The sequence below is a fragment of the Seriola dumerili genome, unplaced genomic scaffold, assembly GCF_002260705.1.
Source record: "Seriola dumerili isolate Sdu_G_001 unplaced genomic scaffold, Sdu_1.0 BDQW01000449.1, whole genome shotgun sequence".
In the NCBI taxonomy this organism is placed as follows: Eukaryota; Metazoa; Chordata; class Actinopteri; order Carangiformes; family Carangidae; genus Seriola; species Seriola dumerili.
In genome coordinates this window covers 5,588,769-5,612,219 of record NW_019174704.1, presented here as the reverse complement: position 1 = coordinate 5,612,219, position 23,451 = coordinate 5,588,769, and the positions used below count along the sequence as shown (strand labels likewise).

Genomic DNA, 23,451 nt, shown 5'->3' with positions numbered 1-23,451 from the left:
GTGTCAGTCAGTGAATTTGTGTTCTGCTTCTTCTGCATGAGAACACGTTTTCACTGAATGCAGATGCATGTGTAAAAAAACACAATATAAGTTTAGTTTCAAGGTCAAGGCCATTAATGTTCATTCAGTTTTAATGCAATCTAAAGTATACACCTTGTGTTGTCCGTCATGTTAACGGCTGGACTTGTCTGCAACAGCCCAGCTGTTCTCCCACAGGAAACATGTTAACATCCCACGGGTATATTCAGCCTTTTCAGGCGCCAATCATATTGCGCCTTTAACAGAGATGCGCCACGCAGTCTCAACACTGTGATCTCCACTCCAGCTGGACAACTGTGGAGCTGCGACGCAGCCACACACCAGTGCAACTGCGACATAACTCGTACTTGGAGACTGTGGTCTGTGTGGCTGGAGCTGAGCAGCTGCAGAGAAACTTTTTGGATACGTGTTTTTGGAATCTCCCGAATGCGTTCACTAGAGATCAACAGAACCGGGATCCGACAAATAAATGGGACAACAAAAATCGCGAGAACTTGAATCGCTCCAGCTGTGTGCACGGTTCAGTTTTGCCAACTTTGTGTACTAGCCCATCCGATCTGCCTCAGTCAGCAGCAGAGGAGGAGGAGGCTGGATGTAGCAGGAGACGGGTCACTGAGCTGCAGCGAGCCGGGTCCGAGTTTCCCAGTCCCCAACTCTCCAATGTCACCGGACAGGATGATGATCATTGGACTTCTGCTCAACGTCTTCTCTCATAGTAAGCATCATATTTCTCATCTCTAACAGCTGGGTCGTTGTTTTAGATGTAGAATATATTACCCACCGTTGAGACTGTATCATTCAGTTAGTCTGTCTGGCTCAGATTATGTTTTCCCTGGTGGAAAATATGTTTTCTAACTTGAACAAGAATGCATGTTTGTCTACAAGAGATTCTCATGCACATGACAATTAGGCTATGGATTATAACAAAGCCACCAGAGCAGATGCACATGAGGACACTGGATTTCAGTTTCTATTGCTGGTAATAACTTAATCATTTTGCAAATTTACAATATTAAGAAGACAGGGGGCTCATGATGCTAAAAAAAAAACACAAAAAACTGGGAATGAGGATGTCTAAGCATGAGACAGATATTTATACAAAATTTAGGGACATTCTCAGTTTTGTAGGTGAGGTTTGAGTGTAACTTTTGAGATGACCCTCGGAATAACATTACAGAGGTCTATAAAATCAGTTTCCCCCGCATTACCTAAGAAGCAGCTTTATATTTTACATGTGGATGACATCATGGGTTCAGGTCTGCTATATTTTAGCCTTGGATGCATTCCAAAGAGAGCTGTTCATCTCCAAATATTGATCGGACAGTCCCAGATCATGGAAATATCACACATGAATTGTTCGACTAATGGTGTTCTCCTTTACATGAAAGGATGTTGGCTTCCACACCTTTGAATTATTGACATTTTACATAAAATGTGCATTAAAGTTGATAGGATGAAGGATTGAATATGAAAGCAAATAAAATCATAACTTCATGGCAGGAACATAATGGATAGTGTCAGTGCTTTATGAGTCTTTGTCCTGATGTTCACATGGACAAAAGATGGTGAACATTAGAGCATATGAATAGGAATTTCTCTGCTACCATATACACACAAGCTCCTGCAAAATGAGTTATAATCATTAAATGCCAATAATAGTGACTGTGGCTGGATAAGAAATGTCCCAGTGGAGCATGATGCTTGTTGATCTGTGGTTATTGATATTGAATTATGTCATTTTTGATCATAAATCCTCTTCAATGCTCGAGCCGGAGCAGAGAGTCTTTTTCATTACCTGAAAGTGATTGCATGTGCTGTCTACAGGTCGTGTATCTGTATCCACTGTTAACACTGAGCATATGAGGACACAACTCCTGTGCTCTTTACTGCAGGAATACATGTAAAATACTGTAAATGTCAGGGTTATTACAGTGGAGGTGCGTGGCTTCACTGCATCCAGGAAAATTCAGATAATGCCAGGTGAGGCTGCCCAGGAGACATAAGTATCATAAAATGACGCCTGCTTTCATGTGAAAGTCAAACCTTTCGGCACCCAGTAAATCATCCAGTGCGTCAGATCCACCTGACAGGCACTTAGGAGAAATCATACCTAGAAAAGCAATTATTTTCAAGTGCTATTTAATTGAGATCGGAGTCATAACGAATGCAGATTAGAATGTCTGCCATGATGTTGAATTCCGCCATTCTACCTAATTGCATAATAATTTATTGGATTTAAATTTTGTTTATTGACATCATTAAAGAAGAGTGAATATTACAACGCTGCTTTCAGTTTTAGAGCCTAATCATAGACTGTGAAGTGCCAGTCTAATGGACATTCTCTGCCTACATCTATAGGTAATGTATAAATAGCCCCTCTGAACTGTATTTCATCTCACCCAATGTTATTTTTACCTCATAATATGTATGGCCTCGAAAAGCTCAACAACTGGAACTATTGAGGTGGGAACTTTAGCTGTAGACAACAGCCTTCCCAAAATGTCTGTCACCACTGACGCCCCACAAAGCTCAGGGCTAAAATTCACCAAAGTCATCATTAATGTGTCAGGAGAGCTTCCCTGTGAACAAAAGCCCCACATGTCAGGACTTCATACTACAAACTACATAAGAACACACTTAGATTCAGTATCTTGAAAACATGTTTCATTATTTATAAACTGATACGTGTCTCGGATTTGATCTAAAACTGAGACGACATATTAATTATTCTCAGGCAGTTATGCCTTGTTTGCATCTGATGTCAATTTCTATTTCCAAATGAATAACTGTAATGGAAAAACAGCTCACATATAATGCATGAGATCACTTTGAATGTGTCCATTCAGAACCTTTGCCCAGATAAATCAGTAGAAAGCTGGCTATTGTTGAATGACGTTAAACTTGACTTTGACCCTTTGCTGCAAGGTCTTTGTGGATTATTGCTAAAGTCGCAGTACAGACTGCAACTGTTGACTGAGTGTTGCTATTTTGGTACTTCATTTAGTGGACGTGATTGAGTCATAACACGGTTGTCATGAATTTATTAGAGCTTCATTTCCAGGCTGTGTAAAGTTACACAGGTCGTAGGTGGACTAATAACATGCTCGAGGTGTTTCTATTCAGGGTTTGACTATCTGATATACACACAGAGGGGTGCACCTTGTGCACACAGGTTTATCCAACCCATGGCCTCTTTATCTCTCCCACTGTGTCATAGACTCTTCTTTTTCTCTCTTTCTGCTGAGCCATTGTCTTTATGTACTCTGTGCTTGTAATTCAGTTTCGTTTAGGACGACAGCACACAAAGATTAAATTGGCAACTTGCCCATTGGACATTACATAGATAAAAAACTATAAAATACACTTTCTGAAAATGCAATTATTTGACATATTAGATTTTTTTATTTTCAAGAAATCATTTTAATTAAAATGCTCCCATCAAGAACAACTTCAACATGAAAACGTGGGCGTCTGAATCACCTGTTTTCTACTGAAGTCACTATCCAGCTCACTGCTTAAAAGCAGAAAGTTTCTTGAATGTTAATTCGCATCATTTATGTGTCACTGTCTGTTATACTTAATTTGTTTGTGTGTGCTCTGCATCTTGATTGTCACTTTTACACGCTTGATGGCACCAACAAAACCCACAGCCCGATGGAAGCTGTCGATATGTGTATCACTTTCTGGCCAAGAAATTAATTTAGGACTGCACCAGGCAGCAGAAGGAAGAAGCCAGCTCCAGACACCCTGACTGGCTGATGTGGCATCTGATGCAAGAATGCATTTGACCATGGCGTACAGAGGAGGGATGTTGTCTGCACAATCCAGTGGCACAGCTCATTAAGTACAATGGGTAACTGTTGATTCAGAACACGAAATGATGATTCTTTTACACACTAGTGAGTTGTCACCTTTGGATGCTTTGACCCTCATCACATGCCCAATTATCCCAAACAGGCATAATTAAGTCATTTTATTATCTTCTCTGCAGTGTTTGGATCCATCTCCCAGTTCTCTCTTCTCTGTTCTAGCTCACATTTGTGTGTTATGCGGTCAAAATGTTCCTTCCTGGGGGAACTGTTCCCATCTCTACTGTATGCCATAATAATTAGAGTGGTCACACCTTGAGTTGCTTATTCCTCACTGCAAGTGAGCATTTTGACGAAGGCTGCATAGCACTGCACATATTTCCAGCCTTGGTGTCGCCTCTGTGGGGTGAGTGCATGAAAACTGATTAAAGCAAGTGCAACTGTGCTGCACTTTTCACTGCTCGGGTCACACAGAGATTCAGCCTTGTTAGCTCGCACAAACTGAGGTGCAAACAAGGGTGTAATTTACCCATGCATGAGAGGCACTTTTGGGGAATTCAAGGATCAGGACATGTGAAACTTTGTTACATGTTAAACTTTTTGAAAAGAAGCTGGCAAGGCCCCTGTCTCAGCTGGTGTTGTGCGATTAGATGAAATTGCAGCTTTTTGCGAAGACAGGGTATTGTCAGGGGGAAAAAAAAGAAATCAAGTTTTCTGAAGTGGGCTTTGTACAGAAGATGTATTTTTATTCTCCTAGTTATCGAGTGAGACTGTATGTGTTCCTCAGTTAGATGAGACATATTATTGCTGTCATCAATGTGGTCTTGATGTGACTGTGTGAAGAGAGCCACAGGAGTCACCAGAAGAAAGATGTGAAATAGACGCATATAGTATGGAGATATTTTTGGATGATTTGGCAAAAATTGGAGGCAGACAGTTTGGAGGGAATAATAAAATCCAGCAGGTGTAGCATCATGGAGGGATTGAGGAGTTGCAAAGATGAGAGCTGAAAAGGGTTAGATGTCCTATAAATGCTGAGGTATGGAGCGAATGGCTCAGGGAACATCAATATACCCAGAAAAATGGGGAAAAACATACGTAACACATGTTTTTTATGGCAAGTGTGTCTAAATACATTTGTTAATCTGTCTAATAAACATAAGAATAAAGTCACTGGTAGTTCACACAGTGTGGATATAAGTACATCTCTATTATAGAAAAAACATATCCAGTTTCTTTAAGAGGAGCTCTGCCCAGAGCAATGGCTATAATATTCCACATAAAGAGAATACAAGCAAACCGTTAAGCATATGTTTAATGTTAATAGAAAGTTTAAATCCGATGAGCTGATTGGTGGAAAGTGCCTAATGGAGAGCTCAGCAGAAATGACTGTGTCTATATGTTTAAATCAGCACTGATGAAACAGCTGTGTCCCTCCTGAGGAGACACCCCTGTCCACTGGTACACAGACAGAGCAGGCCAGCAGATAGGAGGTCTGCTGCGGTCTGGACTGGGGACGCTCATCAAAAAGTCAGAAAGTGAAATGGCTTCACAAACGCTCACTGAGGAATCCATGATAAACACTAATGGCACAAGATGGTGCAGTATTTTTAATCCAGCTTTACTGTGTGAAATAAAGGCATTTTCATTCTTGAAGATGGGGTCAGTCACACATTTTTGTTTTGTGTATTTTTAGGCTTGGACCCAATCTACTAGTTATTGTTTACAAAGACACCCCTTTCATTAGCCATCTGCTCTGTCCAAGTTTTAATAAATATATATATTTTGAATGTAGTAGCTTAAATCAAAATTAAAGTAAGCAATTTGGCAGGAAAATCATTATTACTTTTGACTTATGAATGCGCTCTATTGTCCTGCAGCTTACTTGCTCCCATGTTTTCCAGCTTGGTCTCTTAAGGCCAATTAGTGTGTACTTGCAAATGAACATTCAGTTAACTACACAGTATATTGATTATATTCATATATTCATTTCACGAGACAGGACATATAAATACTGCATTGTCTTTACACCAACCAGGATGAGATGATATCCAGAAGATCTTAAATATGTTGGTTATCAAATGGAATCAAAAGCACTGAAATAATGTGCTACTACAGTAATGAACACAACAGGGTGGTATTGTGAGGCATTCAGACATTAGAGTCATCAGAGTTAAAAGTAAAAAAAAAAACACTGTTGAATTTAGGGCTGCAGCTGATGGTTATTATTTTCATCACCAATTAAGCTGCGGATTGTTTTCTTTATTAATCTATTAATTGTTTGTCTATGAAATGTTGGAAAATTGTGTAAAATGTGTTTAACAATTTCCCAAAGCCAGTTTGGCATCTGCAAAATTCTTGTTTTGTTCCATGACAGTCTGACCCGATGCAATAATGTTTAATTTGCTAACACAGACGACCACATCAGGCCTTAACATCCACGTGCATGTCAACACACTCAGTTATGTACAGCCCGGCCAGGAACTCCATTGGTTTGATCGCCGGTGAGCTGAATGAGTAGTAACAATCAAGTGGCATGTTTCTCCAGTCTCACTTGCTCCATCTTGCCGCCTTGCTGCCATTTCCTCCTCGAGCCTGAGCCCTCCAACGAGTCCCTTTCGTCACGATGCCCGAACGTGTTTCACATCATCAGAGTCGCACTCTCCCACCATGCGCTCCTCTCAAGTCAAATTACTCCCAAACAATCTGGATGCTCTGCTACCCATCCCACGCGCTTGAAAGGGCGGAAGAGAAATTTGCCAAACCACTTTGCTCCCCGTGAATGACGGTGTGTGGTTTGCCATTGATGGTGTTAACCTTCATCAGCTTTGCCTCACAAATTCTATTAATCACCCGAGTGAGAAATCAATAGAGTGTATTATGGCTCACATATCACAGTAATTCATCTCCCATTCGCTTTTTCTCTCCTTTTCTTTTTGCTTTAAAAAACACTCTCCATGCACAGACCAACAATTCCACCAACCCGGACTTTTTACTTTTTACTTCTCAAACAGCATAATGTGAGCACGGTGCTTCTTTATCATCATGACATTAAATAATGTTCAAGTTAGGGAAATAATTATGACCTGTCTACTGGACGAGATTTAACAGAGCTGCTCTGTACTTTATATAGATTTTTGTTATCTGTGTGTGTGTATGTGTGTGTATGTGTGGTTCTGTTTGTTGGTGTGGTGTGATGGTGTGTCTGTCAAGTGCTGTCCTGTGTGTGACGTATGGGGTGTCCGTAGCGAAAGCAACCTACACGATGCCCTGTACTCTCCACTCTGATCCTTTGTGCGATACATTGTGGTTTTAATACCTTTGTGAGCAAGATCGTGTGTTTGTGTGTGTGCGCGTGCACGAGCACAAAGAGAAGTTCTCGGAAACTAAAATTGCTGATAGTCTCTCTTTATCAATGGTAAGCCTGGGGGAGCAAACACTGAGAAGGAATAATGAATAAACTGTTCGCTGCCCAAACAGGAGATTACATGAAGTCTATTTAAATTGCAGCTCAACATGGTGGGATTTAATACTTTAGTATAATTATCAAGGTATCATGATACATAGATATACAAATACACAGGTAATCATCACCTTTACATACCTCGGGGAGCTGTGACTGAATATGAGTCATTGCTCTGTGTGTTTTTTTTGTCCCACCTCTGCCTATGGAGTCACTGCAGTAGCCTTGGCAGGTCTCCTGCTGTGGCGATGAAGCGTAGCCTCTGTTTATGATATGTTTCATGCCAAAGTGAGACGTGGACCTCATGTGGTGCCTGAGATTGCAAAACATGCAGCAGCAGAATTGGATTGCAGCCGTGCTTTGTGCCGCCAGTCAGCAGGAGCTTAATCGAAGTGTGTGACCAATCTAACACAATGCCGTGTGTGTGTGTGTCCGTATATGAGCTTGTGTGATGTACAGTATATGCTAATGTACTGAAGCATAACTACATGTGAGAATAGAATAGGTGCAGATATTTGTTAACAGGCGAGCATTAAGTTCAAACGTGAACGTTTACGATATTTATTTATAGCTGCAGAATATATTTTTAAAAGTCTGCCGGCCTGTTCCTTTTGTGCCGTTAAAAAGTGACAGGATATAGCAAATTAACGAGATAAAGCAGAAAAAAGTGTGTGTGTATATATATTGCTTACTCAAGCTATTTTCTTTCTCAGTCTGGGAACACTGGGTATAAAGTGTAATTGCTGGGGACAATTATATGTCACATTTAGGAAAATCATTTTCCTGAAATGCTCCTTTAGAATGTATTTTTATGAAGAGGGCTTTCATCTTTTCTTCCTCGGGCTTCATCTGGCCTTCCAGCATTGTGTTTTTCATGGAGCAATAATCAGTATTATAAAATGATTTTTTTAGTCTTTCACTTCCAATCAATCTAGACACAACACTGTCAATCAAAACGGCCTTAATGCTTAATGACTATGGACCAACAAAGCTGTTTTTATACTGAACAATGTATTCGTTTTAGAGGAAATGTGGCTGGTGATATGCAACGCATTTGTGCTCAACGACCCTTGCATAACTTAATGGGATGAAGCCTTTTAAATACATATATGGCTGATGTTATTCTACAATATCTTCAAGCAACATATTTTGCAGGTGCAATGTGGTGATGCATCATATAAAAACCGTTTCCCTCAGACTATTTGTTTGAGACAACTTCAGGGGGAAAACATCCTCATAGTGGGTATTTCAGACTAGTCACTGTCTGAAAGCAAAATTGGAAGGAAAAGTATCAGTTGTTTTGGAGAGAAAAACATGAGCTGTGCTGAATAAATTGGTTTTGTCTTTATCATTACATGTGGAGACAGTGTCTGGCTTTGGCAAAAAGCTTGTTCCAAGTGGAAGGGACCCTGCTGCAAATGGTTTTGCCCGCAGCTGTTCATGTGTCCTTTTACAATAATAACAGCAGTGCTTTTGTACAAGACATCCACGAGTACATGTCTCTGTACTGTAGATACTTAATGTCACATCTAAAATGTTCAAGCACCACACCAATATTTTTACATCTTTCAGTCCATTTTTCACTGTACATTTTTCATTTGCTAACAATGATTTACAAGAGCATATCACTGTTTTTTTAGACTGAAGTATGTTTGCTACTTTCCAGATCCGTTTATACCACTAAGGCAGCTCTACATTTGCTTGAGGAAGCTAAAAATCAGTTAAAGTGGTTTTGTGGAAGTGGAAGGGACTCTATTGGAAATTCTGCTTTTGTCCAAGATCCAAGAGGCATCTAAGACTTGAGAGGTGGATGTTGAACAACATCCGTTTTCATGCAGGAAATGACCAAACTCACTTTTCAAAACCTTTGTGTTTAATCATCCTTTTTTTTCTTTCTTTTATGAAATTTTCTGCCGAACTTATGAATGCAACGCTATTAGGCAGCTGACTCTCAAATCTTGGTTGCCCACGTTGCTTAAAAGCACTTGAACAGACCAGCAGGGAGAGTGTTCATGTGACATTAGCATAGGAGATTAAACAACAGAATGCAAAAAAAAATTAATAAAGGTGCTGTGACGGAGGATAAGGTAAAGCCTGACAGACGGCATATTTGAAACTTGACACCATAGATTTTACTGAATTTATGATATCATGTGTTGAGTTCAATGATCCAGGAGCATTATTGTGTGTGATACGAAAGATGACGCTAACACACACTACCTGGCTTTCACACAGTACCACAGTGTGAGGTGGCGGATGGTGATGGACTTGTGACTCTCATCAGTACAAACTTGGAGACGATGTGCTGAAGAAAATGGTATACTCATAAAAAGTATGATACACCTGTGTGCATAATAACAGGAGAGAAGTCAACTGGGAGTCCCAACGAGAAGATGATGAAATAATTATGATATAATTATAACCATAACACAACCCTATGGTGTTGTTAAATTATCTGAGAGACTCCTGTGTTTCTGTGAGAAGCTCTGATGTTTCGCTCACGTTGCTGCTCCATTACACTCGTGTGTTTTCAATTAAATCTTCCTGGTTGGATATTATAGTAACCTGCAGTGCAGTGGAGAGTCTAAGGAGCTCTTACTTTGTTGTTGTAATTACAACCTATTTAGCTTAAGGACTAATATTGGATGAGAGATACGCATTATAGAGCAACGAATCTATTGAGGGTAATGTTGGTAAGCAGCCAACAGCTTTGTCCACTGACAATATCAACCTCTCCTCCAGGTGGTGTTCCAGTATCTGCATCCTTTGACTGCCTGGTGGCGGAGCAGGGCTGCATCCAGGAGCAGTCCTGCATGGTCCTCTATCGACTGCTGGAGTACTGTGCAGCTGAGGAGGCGGTGTCGCCCCTTGGCCCAGATGCTCGTTTGGAGTGCCTGGAGGCCCAGAACTCCTTGCAGCAGTACCGCCCCCTTCAGGTTTGCAAGTGTCAGCGTGGCTCTCGCAGGGAGGAACACTGCCTCAGGGTCTACTGGACTGTGAGATTTGCAGGTGGGTTTAAGCATTGGCATGCGCGCTTGTGTGTGTGTGTGTGCGCGTGTGTGTTTTAATCTCAACTGCATAATTCATGTTATAACTTCACTATGCTTGTGTTTTTTAGCATATGATGAGTATGAGGTGTCTCCATATGAAGAACTGGAGTTAAATCTGGTGAGAAACATTGAGATGTCGCGTATGGCCTCCATCATGGCAGGTAGAGCACTACTCTTACTCTTACTCATTTGACACACAAATAAAATATAAGTTGTGATTTTTATTTCCTGATATACGTTACTCCGTTTCCCCTCTCAGCTTCCACCCTATCTGTGGATGGCCAAAACCAGTGTCTGAAGGCAGCTCAGGACTGTGGTCTGTATGAGAAATGTGGCTCCCTGCGATCAGAATATGTCGTGGCCTGCACCAAGCGAGCAACAGTCTCTGAGAACAACTGTAACCGCCAGAAATGCCACAGAGCCCTGCGGCGCTTCCTTGAGCGCGTGCCAGAGGAGTACAGCTTCGCTCTGCTCTTCTGTCCCTGCTCTGACACCCTGTGTGGGGAGCGCCGGAGGAAAACCATCGTCCCGTCATGTTCCTATGAGGAGAATGGCAGAGGGGAGGAAAGGGTGGGCAAGCCTAACTGCCTCAGCCTGCAGAACTATTGCTCCAGAGATGAGCTGTGTAGGTAAGACGGGTGCAAGACCTCAAGTGTCCCTAATAGGTTTTGTACCTTAGACCAACACAGAATAGAAGAAATGCAGGTTGAACAATGCATAAGGTGTAAAGCATCACAGATACTACAAAAATAACCAAAGAGAACGACTCTGCTCCCTATTCAATGCAGCCAACAAGAACAGCAACACTACAGGCACAATGTTGAGGCTTTGACCACTAGCTGCAGTATTATGAGCAAGCCCCATTTGGTTTGTATCACATATAGAGCCACAACTGACAAACAATCATTTTCACCATAGATTCACCTATTGATTATTTTCTAGACTAATCGATACAACATGAAAAAATGGTGAAATATGCCCATCCAAATTTAACATAACCCAAAGTGACACATTCATATAGTCTATAGTCTAAAATCCAAAGATATTCAGTTTACTGAATTATAAGACAAGGGAAAGCAGCAAACTGTCACATTTAAGAAGCTGGAATCACCAAATGCATTTGGGGTATTTGCTTGAAAAATAACTTAGTTATCAAAATAGATGTTGATCAAGTCTTATCAACTAATCCTCCTCTTAACAGCTCACACACAAACATGCACACGTGTGAGCGTGCTAGCAACATAATACACATCCCACCTGATTAGAGTGGACAGTAATGTAAATTAGTTTCACGCTATCCCACCGTGTGTGGCCGTAACACACCAAGAAAAGCAGCAGTGCAACAGCAAATGTAGAGAAGAAAACGACTAACCGACGTTAACATGGATCCAACATATGAAGGTGTCAAAGTATTGACAAGTCACCTTTTGAGCAAGTAAAATACATTCAACAGGTGTGTTAGGCCTTTGGCCTCAGGACCCAGCTGCTTTTTGCCCGTGATAAGTGGCCATGTAACCATGATGACATAATCCAGGATGTCCTGAAAACAACAGAGTCAGTGGAGGACATCTGATCGTTTATTAGCCTGTGACTTACATAAATTCTGGCACCTGCTTGGTTCTTAGCTTAAATATCAAAGTATCAAAAAACTAAGTTTTTATTTTGAATTGATCCTTTCCTGACTTATAGTAGTGGATTAAAATCAAAAGACAATTCTTTAGCCCAACAACAAAGCCCAGAAGGATTATGTTTTTCAGACAGACAAAGATGGATGGGGGACTCAGAGCTGTTTGCTTTTAGTGGCCCAGAACTCATGGCTATCGTCCCGCTCATCAGTATGATTATGCCAAACTTCTGTGAGGGTGATTTTAGTCAGTTCTATCTCTTCTTATTGTTCATACATGTATAGGACTTGCTGACATTAATAACAGTCTAGGCTGTGTCTAAATGTTACAGAGATTATTCATGATAAGAGAAAAACAAATATGTGAGTTATTTGAACCCAAGAAGGTCATGCAAAATCCTCCCTCTGAATTATTAGTAACAGATTTTAAAAAAAAAAGAAAAAAAAAAGAGAGGAGCATGAACTACAGTTAATATGAGGCTCTTCTGTTTTACATGCAGCTTTCCATGTGTTTCCACTGAAGACTGTGGGAACAGCACAGGAACACTCAGCATGTCTTTGGTTTTAGACATACAGTGTCATAAATTTTCCTCAGACTTCTGATGAAATGTCTGAGTGATTCAGCTATATGACAAGATGTTTAAGACGTGTGTGCTTGTTGTAAAGATTAATAGTGAGCATCAGACATCTACTCTTAAAATCTTCAGCTTTTAATCCTCTGGAATTAGCTCTTACTGTCAATACTTAGGATATTATTCTCTCCCTCAGTACCAGTACCATGACTATGTATGACTGTAGGACTACAATGCAATAATAATATTAGACCTAACTTTTTAGTGTTTTGCCCCACGGAGAAGAAAGTTTTTAACTACTTTCCTAAAGAGAAAAGGGTGGTGTTGTTGGGCTGGGAAAAAAGCAAAGAAAAATAACACATGGTTTTTATTCAAGTGCACGGTTATCAAATTTTTTAGTGTAGTGTGGTTTGTGTTGTTTTGTTATAGCTCGACCCCAAATCCCAAAATGAAATTGTCAAAGCACTTTACAGCGAACTGTTGCCCTGTGCTGACACATGAAAAAATCTCCTCTGTGTGTGTGTGTGTGTGTGTGTGTGTGTGTGTGTGTGTGTGTGTGTGTGTGTGTGTGTGTTTCAGATCCCGGTTCGCTGATTTCCAACATAACTGCCAGCCCTCCCCTCTGTCTGCCTCTGGTTGTATGCGAGAGAGCAGAGCCATGTGCTTGAAGGCCTACGCTGGACTCATAGGTGAGATGGAGGAAAAGAAATGAAAGCAGTAAAGAGGCCAAAAGAGGGAATAGTTAAGAAAGCAAAAACATCAGTAGGTGTCTAACAGTGATATTTGGTTTATATAATTTTCATTTTGTCACACAAATAAATCTACAGGGGTTCATAAATGGTCAACTACAAAAACTGCTGCTCTGGGAATCCAGTCAGCATCACTTCAAATAAACTTGATTTAAAAATTGCGTATCCAGCAGCCCTACAAAATGTTTGCGGTAATATTATTTCCTTTTGTCTCCCACACCGTATAAAAAGTAACTTTGTGTACCTGTAATTATCAATATCGAGAGCTGGAAAACTGGTGACACTGGATCCCCATGGGAAACTAATATCATTGGCTGACCGTGTCTTACCTTCCATAGAGGTGTGTGCTGCATTCAAAAATTGAAAATCTTCTGCCTGAGGGAAATATTCCTGACAAAGTTTTTTAAAGTTGCACCAATAATATGACTTCTTCCTCTTCTTTTTTCATCCAGGAACCATCATGACTCCCAACTATGTGAGCAACAGCAGCACAGAAGTGTCCCAGTGGTGCACATGTGACGGCAGTGGGAATGAATTGCAGGGCTGTCAGCGAATCCTGCATATGTTCAGCAACAACATATGTCTGCGTGAGTAAAATGTCACGAGGTTACCACAGACAGTACAATAATCCTTTAAGGAGATATATTTGCAAGTTTTACTATTGCCACATAGCTAACATTAGCATTAACAGATGTTTACTTCCCAGTCTAGAAGACATGCCGTGAGTTCAGCATCAAACTTCTTTCCTTTACTTATAAGAGCCGTCTCCAGTGGTGGAAAGCAACCCTCTTGTTTTGCTTCTATTCCTATCACTGCTTTTCTTGCACTACAGTTTGCATGCTAAACAGCTAGCCTCGGCCTCGTCTGACTGTCTCGTCACTTTCCCATACTGAGTCACTGTAGTGCCGAGCCTGCCCTGAAGAACTAGCTCAGAGGGAGTATTATAACCTCTGGTCTTGTAGACACAATGATGGCTGAAGCTCTTGGCAAGACTCGCAAGTAAACAGTTGTTAATGCTAACGCTGGCTATGTAGCAACAGCAAAACATACAAATAGCTCCTTTAATTTTCTGGATGTTTCAGTTTTGCAGAATTATTTTTTCACTGTTTTGCAGTGAAATGAGTCCAAATATACCATTTAAGTAGTGATGAAGTTGTTAACAGGTGTGACCTGAAAAACTTGATCAACATTTTCCATTAAATAATTGGATAAATGCTTATGAAGACTGCCTCTTACCAAGATTATTGTGTTTGTACATTAACATGTCAATCAAAAATCAAAGTATTGGGAGTTTTCAATATAGGAATATTTCAGTACAGGAACATTGGATTATTCTTACAACTCAGTCCAGTAGTTTGAGTGACAGACTGTTTCCAGACTTCAGACACGCTGCTCAGTTTGATTTTAAACAACTCAACTACTGCTGCCGATAATTTTTCCTTCGTCGAGATAATGACAAAAGAAATATTACCTTTTTAGTTTTCACATCTGAGTTAAAGCTAAACTGACATTGATTGATGATTGAGATGCAGTTCCAACTGAACATTTTATAATGTGCATTAATGCAGAATTCAAATGAGGTGGGTTGTAATTGATTATAAAGAGGATGAACTACTGAACCATAATGTTTTCTTATAAATAAATAAATGGCAAGGGACATTCTCCTTAGTGTGTGGTTGGCTGCCGATTGTGAATGGGATTTCCATGTTCTGTGGAGTCAACAAATAATTTCACCAAATCTGATAAACATAAGTGACTTCTTGTTGAATTGTTGCCAAACCAACTGGGGTGGAAAGAAGAAAGAAACACCTCAAGAAGTACTGATTAAGTATAAATGTCTCAGTTTATGTAAAATGTACTTGCAGTAACAATTGTCTAACAATTTTTACTGTGAAACACTGAAACAATGAGGGTCAGAGGTCAGGTTATTTTAATTGAAAGAAGAATCCACTCTTGAATGAATCAGTAGAGGTCAGTTTTACTCTTATTGTTTAGGGTAAAATAAATTGTGATGGCAACATGTGGAGAGAAGAATAAACAGAGCTTAATACACAAATTCACATTCCCATGTTTTAGTAATATTCATTTTCCTTTTATGTATTCCACCATTTTGCTTTTGTTAAATAAGCTAAAACTGCAATGAATCCCATTCTGAAGTTAATTTTCAGCATCATCTTTGATGTACATTACACAGGCAGTTTTGTCTTCTTTAAGGAAAAACAATACAGCTACGGTAGTGGCTCTGTGTGGCTATACTTAAGCACAATGTCGCTTTAAGCTAACATGCTCAAAACTAAGCTCCAAGGAAAATTGCTGGGCTGTGAAGTGATTTAGGTGTAGTGGCTGCATGTGGTATTGCACGGGACCGTCACACAATGGCACACAATTTCTCTCAAACACATTCATTGGACAAGGAGCTTCTGAAAAATGCTGAAAACATTTTTATGAGCATCATTTGAAATTATTATTTTTAATATCAGAATTTGATTCAGTCCAATAATGTCTGGAAAGTCTAGAAGAGCCATATTAATAAATTATTTTATCCCGTGATTTGTGTGTGTTGGAGAAGGAGCGAGCATGCTCTATTGGCCCTAAAACATGGAAGCATTAGGAAACCTGTGGAGACATATGCATCCAGGGAGCAGCTTTCATGGGAATGAATAGGGAATCATCTTTGAACATGGCACCAGTTCTCTAATATACTCATGGCTCATTATGACAACGGTAACATGTTAATGTTTAGTAGCTATAATGTTTACTATGTTCACCATATTAGTTTAACATGTTAGCATGTTAACCTTCCCTGCTTAGCACCAAAAAAAAGTGCTATTGTGGCTGATAGGTCATTAGTTGTACAGGTATTTAGTCAGAAAACAATTTTATATTATTTAATATTAGACAAATAATGATAATTTTGACCTTGCACTACATGGAAAGTCAGAGGATCACCAAAGTTATTACAGTTCATCCTGAGGGGCACATGGATATATCTACCAAATATAACGGCAAGACATCCAGTGGTTTTGATAGTAATGCGATCTCTAGAGGCTAGAAAGTAACTAATTCAAATATATTTTTCCCAATCATGCATACTATCTAGACTTGTAATTCTTAGAAAGCCACTGATAATATTTTGGTGATGTTTCAAAGACGAATAATGGTGTGAACCTAATGAAGATGACCCCTGCTGATTCTGTTTCAGGCAATGCTATCAACTCCATGGGAGTCTCTGCACCTCCTCCTGTGGAACACACTCCTGTGCCAGCCTCTCAGCCTCCCCCGCGTGTCTTCCAGGAGAGGGTCCACATCAGTGTTAACACCCTCCCTGAATTCACCAGTGTAAGTGCTCTCTACTTCCTCACTGTCTCACCATATGCTGTTGTTAAACACTTGTTACAAGTTGAATTGAAGAAGTGGTTGACTGTGTATCAGGTGGTAACACCTAAGTATCACAGGGACTGTAGCAGTGAGATATGCCCCGCAGTTCTCTTCATAACCTGAGATTATTTCTCTCCCTCTATTACCCCACCACCTCTCATTGTGGCTCAGGATTAGCCGTAGGTGTTTGCAGCATTAGACTCAACCCTTACTGTTAATATTCATGTATGAACACTCATCTGCCCCATATTTCTCATTTTCTCACCATTTTAATCCTTCTCATTCCCCATTTACTGCTCCTCCTATCCCATCCCATAGTCCCTTACAGCACTGAAACGCTGCTGCTGTTGGCCTGCATAATGGACATTCACATAAACAGTTTAATTAAAGATAATGCATTTGAGTTTCCTAATTGTTATGTAGCACTGAAATGGGTTTAGATGATGCCATTTCTTATGCCAATAAATGTCTCCTGTCATAAAAGAAAGTTTCATATAATGTTATTAAGATTAAAATTTAATTTCAGAAAAACATCAAACTCAATTGCTCACAAAAACTTAAAAAATTAGAAATGGATACTGAAAATGCTATGTTACAACAGTAACTGAAAGGAGGAAGAACAAATGCTCTCGTCAAGTTTTGATGCCAGTGGTATGTCAAAGCCAATTTGACTAGACTTTAGAAATAAAACTTGGGCCAAAGCAAAGGTCAGAGACAAAGGCTCAGTCTCTTTCAAGCCAGTAGACACTCACTTCCTGTGTCTGAGTGGAAGCTTCGCCATATTGAAGGTAATCCCAGAGCAGTTAGAGGGATGTATGTGGAATATATAAGCTTGCAACAATGAGAGTTTGCTGAATTATGACACTATCCCGAAATCTAAGTGCACATGCCAGAGAAGGAAGGATGTATATATATATACATGTATAAAGTTCTGTAAAATATTATTTTGTCAGCTGTGTGAGCTGACAATGTTGTTTTATGAGTTTTCTCATTTACAATGGATGCATTTCACTAGGGACTGATTGGTGAAAATTAAAATTGTTTTCTATTTTATATGGCATTGTGTTCTTAGTTTTTCCTCTTCATTATATATTTGTCATGGTTTGCTGTGATGGACAATTTATGTTTGAGTTTTTATATTATATTTGGACTATATTAGTTTGGTCATTGTCATTTCCTGTTTTATTTTGTAGTTACTTTCCTTGTGTGTCTCATGATCTATTTATTTCCTGTCTTTGTCCTATTTCCCTCCGGTTTGATTGTCTGCCCTGCCCTAATTCGTTTCACCTGTGTTCAATCACCCCTGCCTCCCTTGTGTCTATGTAGTCTCTGTGCTCCCCTTTGTCCCGGTCAGTTCGTCCTGTTTTACCCTGTGGAACTTCTGTTTGGATTTTCAATGTTTCCTTGCATCCCTTACTCCTGTGCTCCTTGTGTTTTTGGTTCAGTAAAGTCATTTCACTCCACCTTACAGCATTTGTGTTTTGTCTGTGTTTGGGTCTCGCTAACATAAAACGTGACAATATTTCTCCGGACAGATACTCTGAAGGCATGGTGGAAGTCTGTCCACACGTTAGAGAATATGGCTTGCTTAGAGTTGTTGATGATTATATAATTTTTACATTTGACAATGTGGTTTTACTTATTTTCCGCAGACTATTGTGTTATACATTTCTTATGTGTTTAATTTCATGCACAGTACAAGAAGACAAACTAGCAGAGCTACCAAAAATTTGCCTCCTAACACCAGTCAGTCTTGTCAGTTACATTACCCTGCCCTAGCGGTTCCTCAAGAGACTCTTGATTTTCAGGTGATGATAAGTTTCTCTTTAAAAATGACAAAACAATCACTTTGTCTCAAAATTCACTCAACTTTTACCAATTGGCTTAATGTATATGCATCCATCAAAAATGTGTTTTATAGCACATGATCACTGATTTGGGATAATATATTTGCAGGGAAAAAGCACACAATGTAAAACAACAGCTGGGCAAGCAAGCATCAGTATCCATCCACCTGTTTTTATACAGTACAGTCTCCCGCTACAGCTTTGCCCTCCACAGCTGCAAATTTGACTTCACGTGGAGCGGCCCTCTGTTTTTAAAGGGCTTGTGTGGAGGGACCTAATGAAATTGAAAAGGCCAGACGTGTATCACCTTGTGTCCTGATACACACTGGAAATGTCCTTATACTGTGTTTGTATTTGTATTTCAGCTGCAAACCTCAGACGCTCATTTTGGTGGACAGATTGGTTTTGAGCCACGCGACTATCAAATAGATTCTGCTGTTGATCTGGATCTGGGATTTCTGCCAGTTTATGAATATTGTTTTCTTAGCCACGATAATGGGCTGAATAGAGACAAAGACTAGGGTCATACTTTGAATCAAATTCAAAATCGAAGTTATTAGACGTGGTTTTCTGAGAGTTGTTGATTACTTGCCCCCTAATTCCTTTTGATGTCTTTAATGTTTTGTTACACCAGAGTCTAGAGGAGCCCTGTGCGCATGGCTGCTTTTTATACCTGCAAATCAGCCTTAATGCGTGTTGATATATAGAAAAGTAATTAAGGCATCAACCTGATATACTCTGCACTCTGTCACCATTTCTATCTTGGTTTGTTTGGTTTGTTCTAAAAGAAGAACCCCTAGGAAATAGACAACATAGTGCTTGTGATTAACCCTTCATTCACACCCATGTTAGAAAGATCTGAAAATGTAGCTTCCTAAAAATATCTAAAACAAACATTATGTCAAAAAGTGGTACAATGCAAGTGCATTTATCAAATTTATTCGCACTGGTAAATTAATCATTTCTTGTACTGCAGCTTTTTACTAGTCTAATGGCCTCCAGAATAAAACCTATTTGTTGCCTACATGCAGGCATCTAAAACACATTCCTGACGGCGTTATGTTGAAAGAACAGAATACTTTCCTTTTTGCCAATAATTTTATAGCTGAGGCGAGCACCACCTTGTCATCAGTTCTTGTCAACCAGCAAATAAATGAAAAAGTTAGAACAGTTTCATTATAAGAGCAGTGCAACGTTGTCAATATTCTCTGTTCTCCTCCAAAGGAGTTTAGTTTACTTATTACAGAGCCAGAGCTGAGCCTTTTTCACACTGACATTTATTTTCAATAAATCTTGATCTTTCATGAAGAGCAGGCCCCAAGTGTATGTAGGTCTGGACTCTTTCAACTCTGAAATCATGAGGGAATGTTAGAAATCTAAACACGAAACAGCATAATTCAAATTAACACGGAAACTCAAATGTTGCCAAGTAGCAGACCCTTATACACTGTATGATTATGACTATGTTACGTTATTGGCTTTGCAAAGATTGTATTTGTTGCAGGGTTTTTGCCAGTTGGTCCACAGTCACGGCAGCACCGGGGCTGTTTTTGGCTGCAGCTTGAGGACATTTTCATATGTAGTTGTGAATTCTGTGTTTTTCACGTGGACTATCTTGCGAAGTTTACATACTGACCTTCCCCCGCATGCTTCACCACCTCTGTTAATTGGAAGAATCACTCTTTCCCTGCTTTTGCAGATGGAGGACAGCGAGGGAGAGGAGCAGCAGGAGGAGGAAGAAAGCGAGGAATTCAATGTCATCCCGCCTTATTCTGAGAAGGACTCTAACATTGAATCGGGGGCCAGAGGGAGTCAGCGGGGAGCAGCTAGCCGAGCAGTGCTTGTGTTACCATTACTGCTGCTGCCTACACTCATCCTGGACTGGAAGTGTTGGAGCTACTGAAGCCTCCATCTCATCCTCAACTCATCTTTTACTCTTGCTACCACTTTCAAATCCATCACAACACTCAGAATGAACCACAGAGGACATTTGTGAGGAAGAAATGGAAATGCTCCTTCTTAACTTTTCTCTTTCTTTCTTTTTTCAAAAATACTCTCACTTTATTTTATTATTCTGTTTCTCTTACCACTGCCTCCTCAAGAGTTAAAAGATATCAGTAGTCCTGCAGCATCTGCCATGTCTTTGCTCGAGTTCTCTTCTATGAACGGAAGGGAACAACGTGAGCAGATACATGAGTGCATGGCTGAATTGAGAAGTGCTGTCTGGGCAAACACTCTATCTAGAGCCTGCTTCACACTCAAAGTACATCCACTTTTTTTAACAAGAAGCACATCGCCTAAGGCTACATCCACTATACATGCTCCCAAAACCTATAACCAGTCTACTCCACTGCAACCGGACCTGAGCTTGATTTCTATTTCATAACTTATGTCACATCCGTTTCTCTGCTGCCCCTTCGGCTCTTCCTTTCCCTCCGTCATACAGTGGTTGAGTAAAATAATCCACTTTACAACAAGTTAATAAGAAACTGCACCGCACTTAAACTGCTTTGAACCACACACACAAAAAAAACAGCACTTTTTTAAAACGGCCTCATTTTAAAAGTGATAAGATGGGAGCCGATGCTTTGTCACACAGAGATCTTATGCCTTCTCAACTTTTGGTTCTTCTCGCTCCGTTCATCAAAAAGCAGAGTGCAACAGTCCCTCTGCTCTGCCTCTTTTCTTAACACGCCACTTAGTACCATTCCTACCAGGCTGAGTGGCTGAGAATTCAACCACGGGCAAAAGCAATGAGATCAAATTCTATTGTAGAAATGATGAGCAGAGAAAAGCAACATAAGCAATTACAGCACAATTCAAATTGCTCAGCATGCCGAGGAAGTCTGGAGTAAGGCTCAGGGGAGGAAATAGCCAATTTACTGCTGTCATACCCTCTCACTTTTTTATCCTTAGGAGATGTGTTTTTAGTGCTCCTTCCCCCTCATGTGCTTTAGATGTTGTGAGAGCGAGATGCGGAGATAGCGATGGACACAGGAGGCTGCAAAGCCTGCTGGCTGCTCTGATCGTTGAGCAGCACATTGAGCCATTATCTCTGCCTGAAATATCTTTTGCTGATGTTAATGATTTTTTCTCTTATGGCTCATTTTCTTGTGAAATTACGCAGCTGCAGGGATGTAGGTAAAGAGAAGTATAGGGAAGTTTTTTTAAGAGGGAGAAACTTGTCTAATTTGAGGATGAGTTTGCAGGAAATAGCCTGTCTGAGCTCTGCAAGGAAACTTTCTCATGTATGTTCATTTATATTGAAAACAATCGTGTGTAATGTAATATTTACAGTGATTGTGATGGAGTCCACTGACCTTGCCGTCTTCAAGCAGGTCTGAGCATTTGCAAAAACATATCAAAAAATAAAAATTATTGGTTTGCTGTGCATGACAAAAGAGCACAGCTAAACAGGCTCATCCAATCCCACACCAGAGCCACAGTTTGAGTGGCAGTGCATTTAAATTGGAATTAAATGTTTAAATATCACTTGAGGAGGCAATACGGCCCCACTACTTTTTTGCCCCCACTACTAGACTTGTTTACATGGTGGTTTATTGACACAAAGACTTGACGCTTTGATTTGGACAGACAGTTTAAAGGCAGAAACGCACTGGAAGCAAAGCCTTTTCAAATACAGGTCCATCACCACTTCACGCTTGGGTTTGATTTTTAGAAGTCACAGTTGAACTAGAATGGATGTTGTAAGGTTAGTAGACTTTTAGCGACTGTTACCCACTTTAGGGCAAAATGACATTGTGCAGCTTTTTGACCACATTCTTGCTGAGAGTTTGGCTGCAGGAAGTTAAGAAGTGGATGAGGAAAAGCCCAGTTAACAAAGCTCTGAAGTGTGCCCGCAAGCTTAGTCGGTGTAAAAAGTACCTACTAAGCTAAAGTAGCATATTTGGACGGAACATTTCAAATAAAAAAATCTGGTATCCAAATATATGAACTAGAGCCAGATGATAGAAGAGACGTACTGATAAATAAACATTATGCATCATGGCATCATTGATGCTGCTAATTCAAGTCTCTCAGCTGGAGTGAGTCAGAAAGCATCAGTTGAACAGCATCCAGTGACTAGTGTCAGTAATGACATCCAGTGCGATCTGGCCTTAATGACTGAATGTGAGTTTACATGTATTTTCACATTTCACTGGGTTTGTTTATATTTGTAAACTATGTAAAGTAAACATTTACATCAAACATAACTTGTATTTTTTTTTGATGATTTCAGGAAAAGAGAAAAAAATGTTTAGTCTCCATCCATAAATGAAATTAATTCTTGAAGAAAATATGTGAATATTCCCCAACTTACTCATTTTTTAGATTGTATCTTGAACATCCAGTTGACAGACTGTGTACAGTAATATGTTTCACACACTAACCTTGTTTTAAAGACATATCAAACACGCCAAATAATGCTGACTATGATGTGTAATAACGTGTGTAATTTTGTGACATAGCAGAAAGTGTGCCCGTTTGTTAAAAGAAGAATAAAAGAAAAATCTGCTTTACTTTAAATGACCAAGAAATGACTGCTGTGTATGAACTTCTAGCACTTAAACATTTTCTTCTTTCTTTACACTTCATCTTTACAAGTGATGCAGGACTGATAAAGATCGATACATGCTTGTGGAATTGGGCGTGTTGTTGACACGTTTAATGTCAATTTCAGTGCAAAATAATGACTGAAAACCCTTAGTTGATTTTTTAAATACATGCTAAAATATACAGCTTCAATACTATTTTTGACTTTGATTTGCTTTAATTAATAACTGAATGCCTTAGAAACTGTAAATAAATGATAAGGCACTGGTTTTCACTGGCTTATAGCCACTTTGGACAAACTGAGCCAGGACTCCTTTTTATATTTCAGACTGACGGAGGTGATTACAGGGTCTTGGGGCTCCTACA

At 39.8% G+C, this 23,451-nt stretch overlaps 1 protein-coding gene across 1 annotated transcript; it reads left to right on the top strand.

Moving 5' to 3' along the window:
- The first annotated feature begins 421 nt into the window (after positions 1 to 421).
- LOC111234428 (GDNF family receptor alpha-4-like) lies at positions 422 to 23,036 on the top strand. Its single transcript, XM_022762516.1, has 8 exons — positions 422 to 754; positions 10,054 to 10,320; positions 10,430 to 10,522; positions 10,621 to 10,990; positions 13,137 to 13,246; positions 13,759 to 13,893; positions 16,509 to 16,645; positions 20,231 to 23,036. The coding sequence occupies exons 1-8, from the start codon at positions 700 to 702 to the stop codon at positions 20,432 to 20,434; spliced, it is 1,371 nt and encodes a 456-aa protein (XP_022618237.1). The 5' UTR covers positions 422 to 699; the 3' UTR covers positions 20,435 to 23,036.
- Positions 23,037 to 23,451: the final 415 nt, after the last annotated feature.

Coding starts and splice junctions, on each gene's coding strand:
- LOC111234428 (XM_022762516.1), top strand. CDS start 700: ATGTCACCGGACAGGATGATGATCATTGGACTTCTGCTCAACGTCTTC. Junction 10,991..13,136: donor TCCAGAGATGAGCTGTGTAG/GTAAGACGGGTG, acceptor TGTGTGTTTCAG/ATCCCGGTTCGCTGATTTCC. Junction 13,247..13,758: donor GGCCTACGCTGGACTCATAG/GTGAGATGGAGG, acceptor TTTTTCATCCAG/GAACCATCATGACTCCCAAC.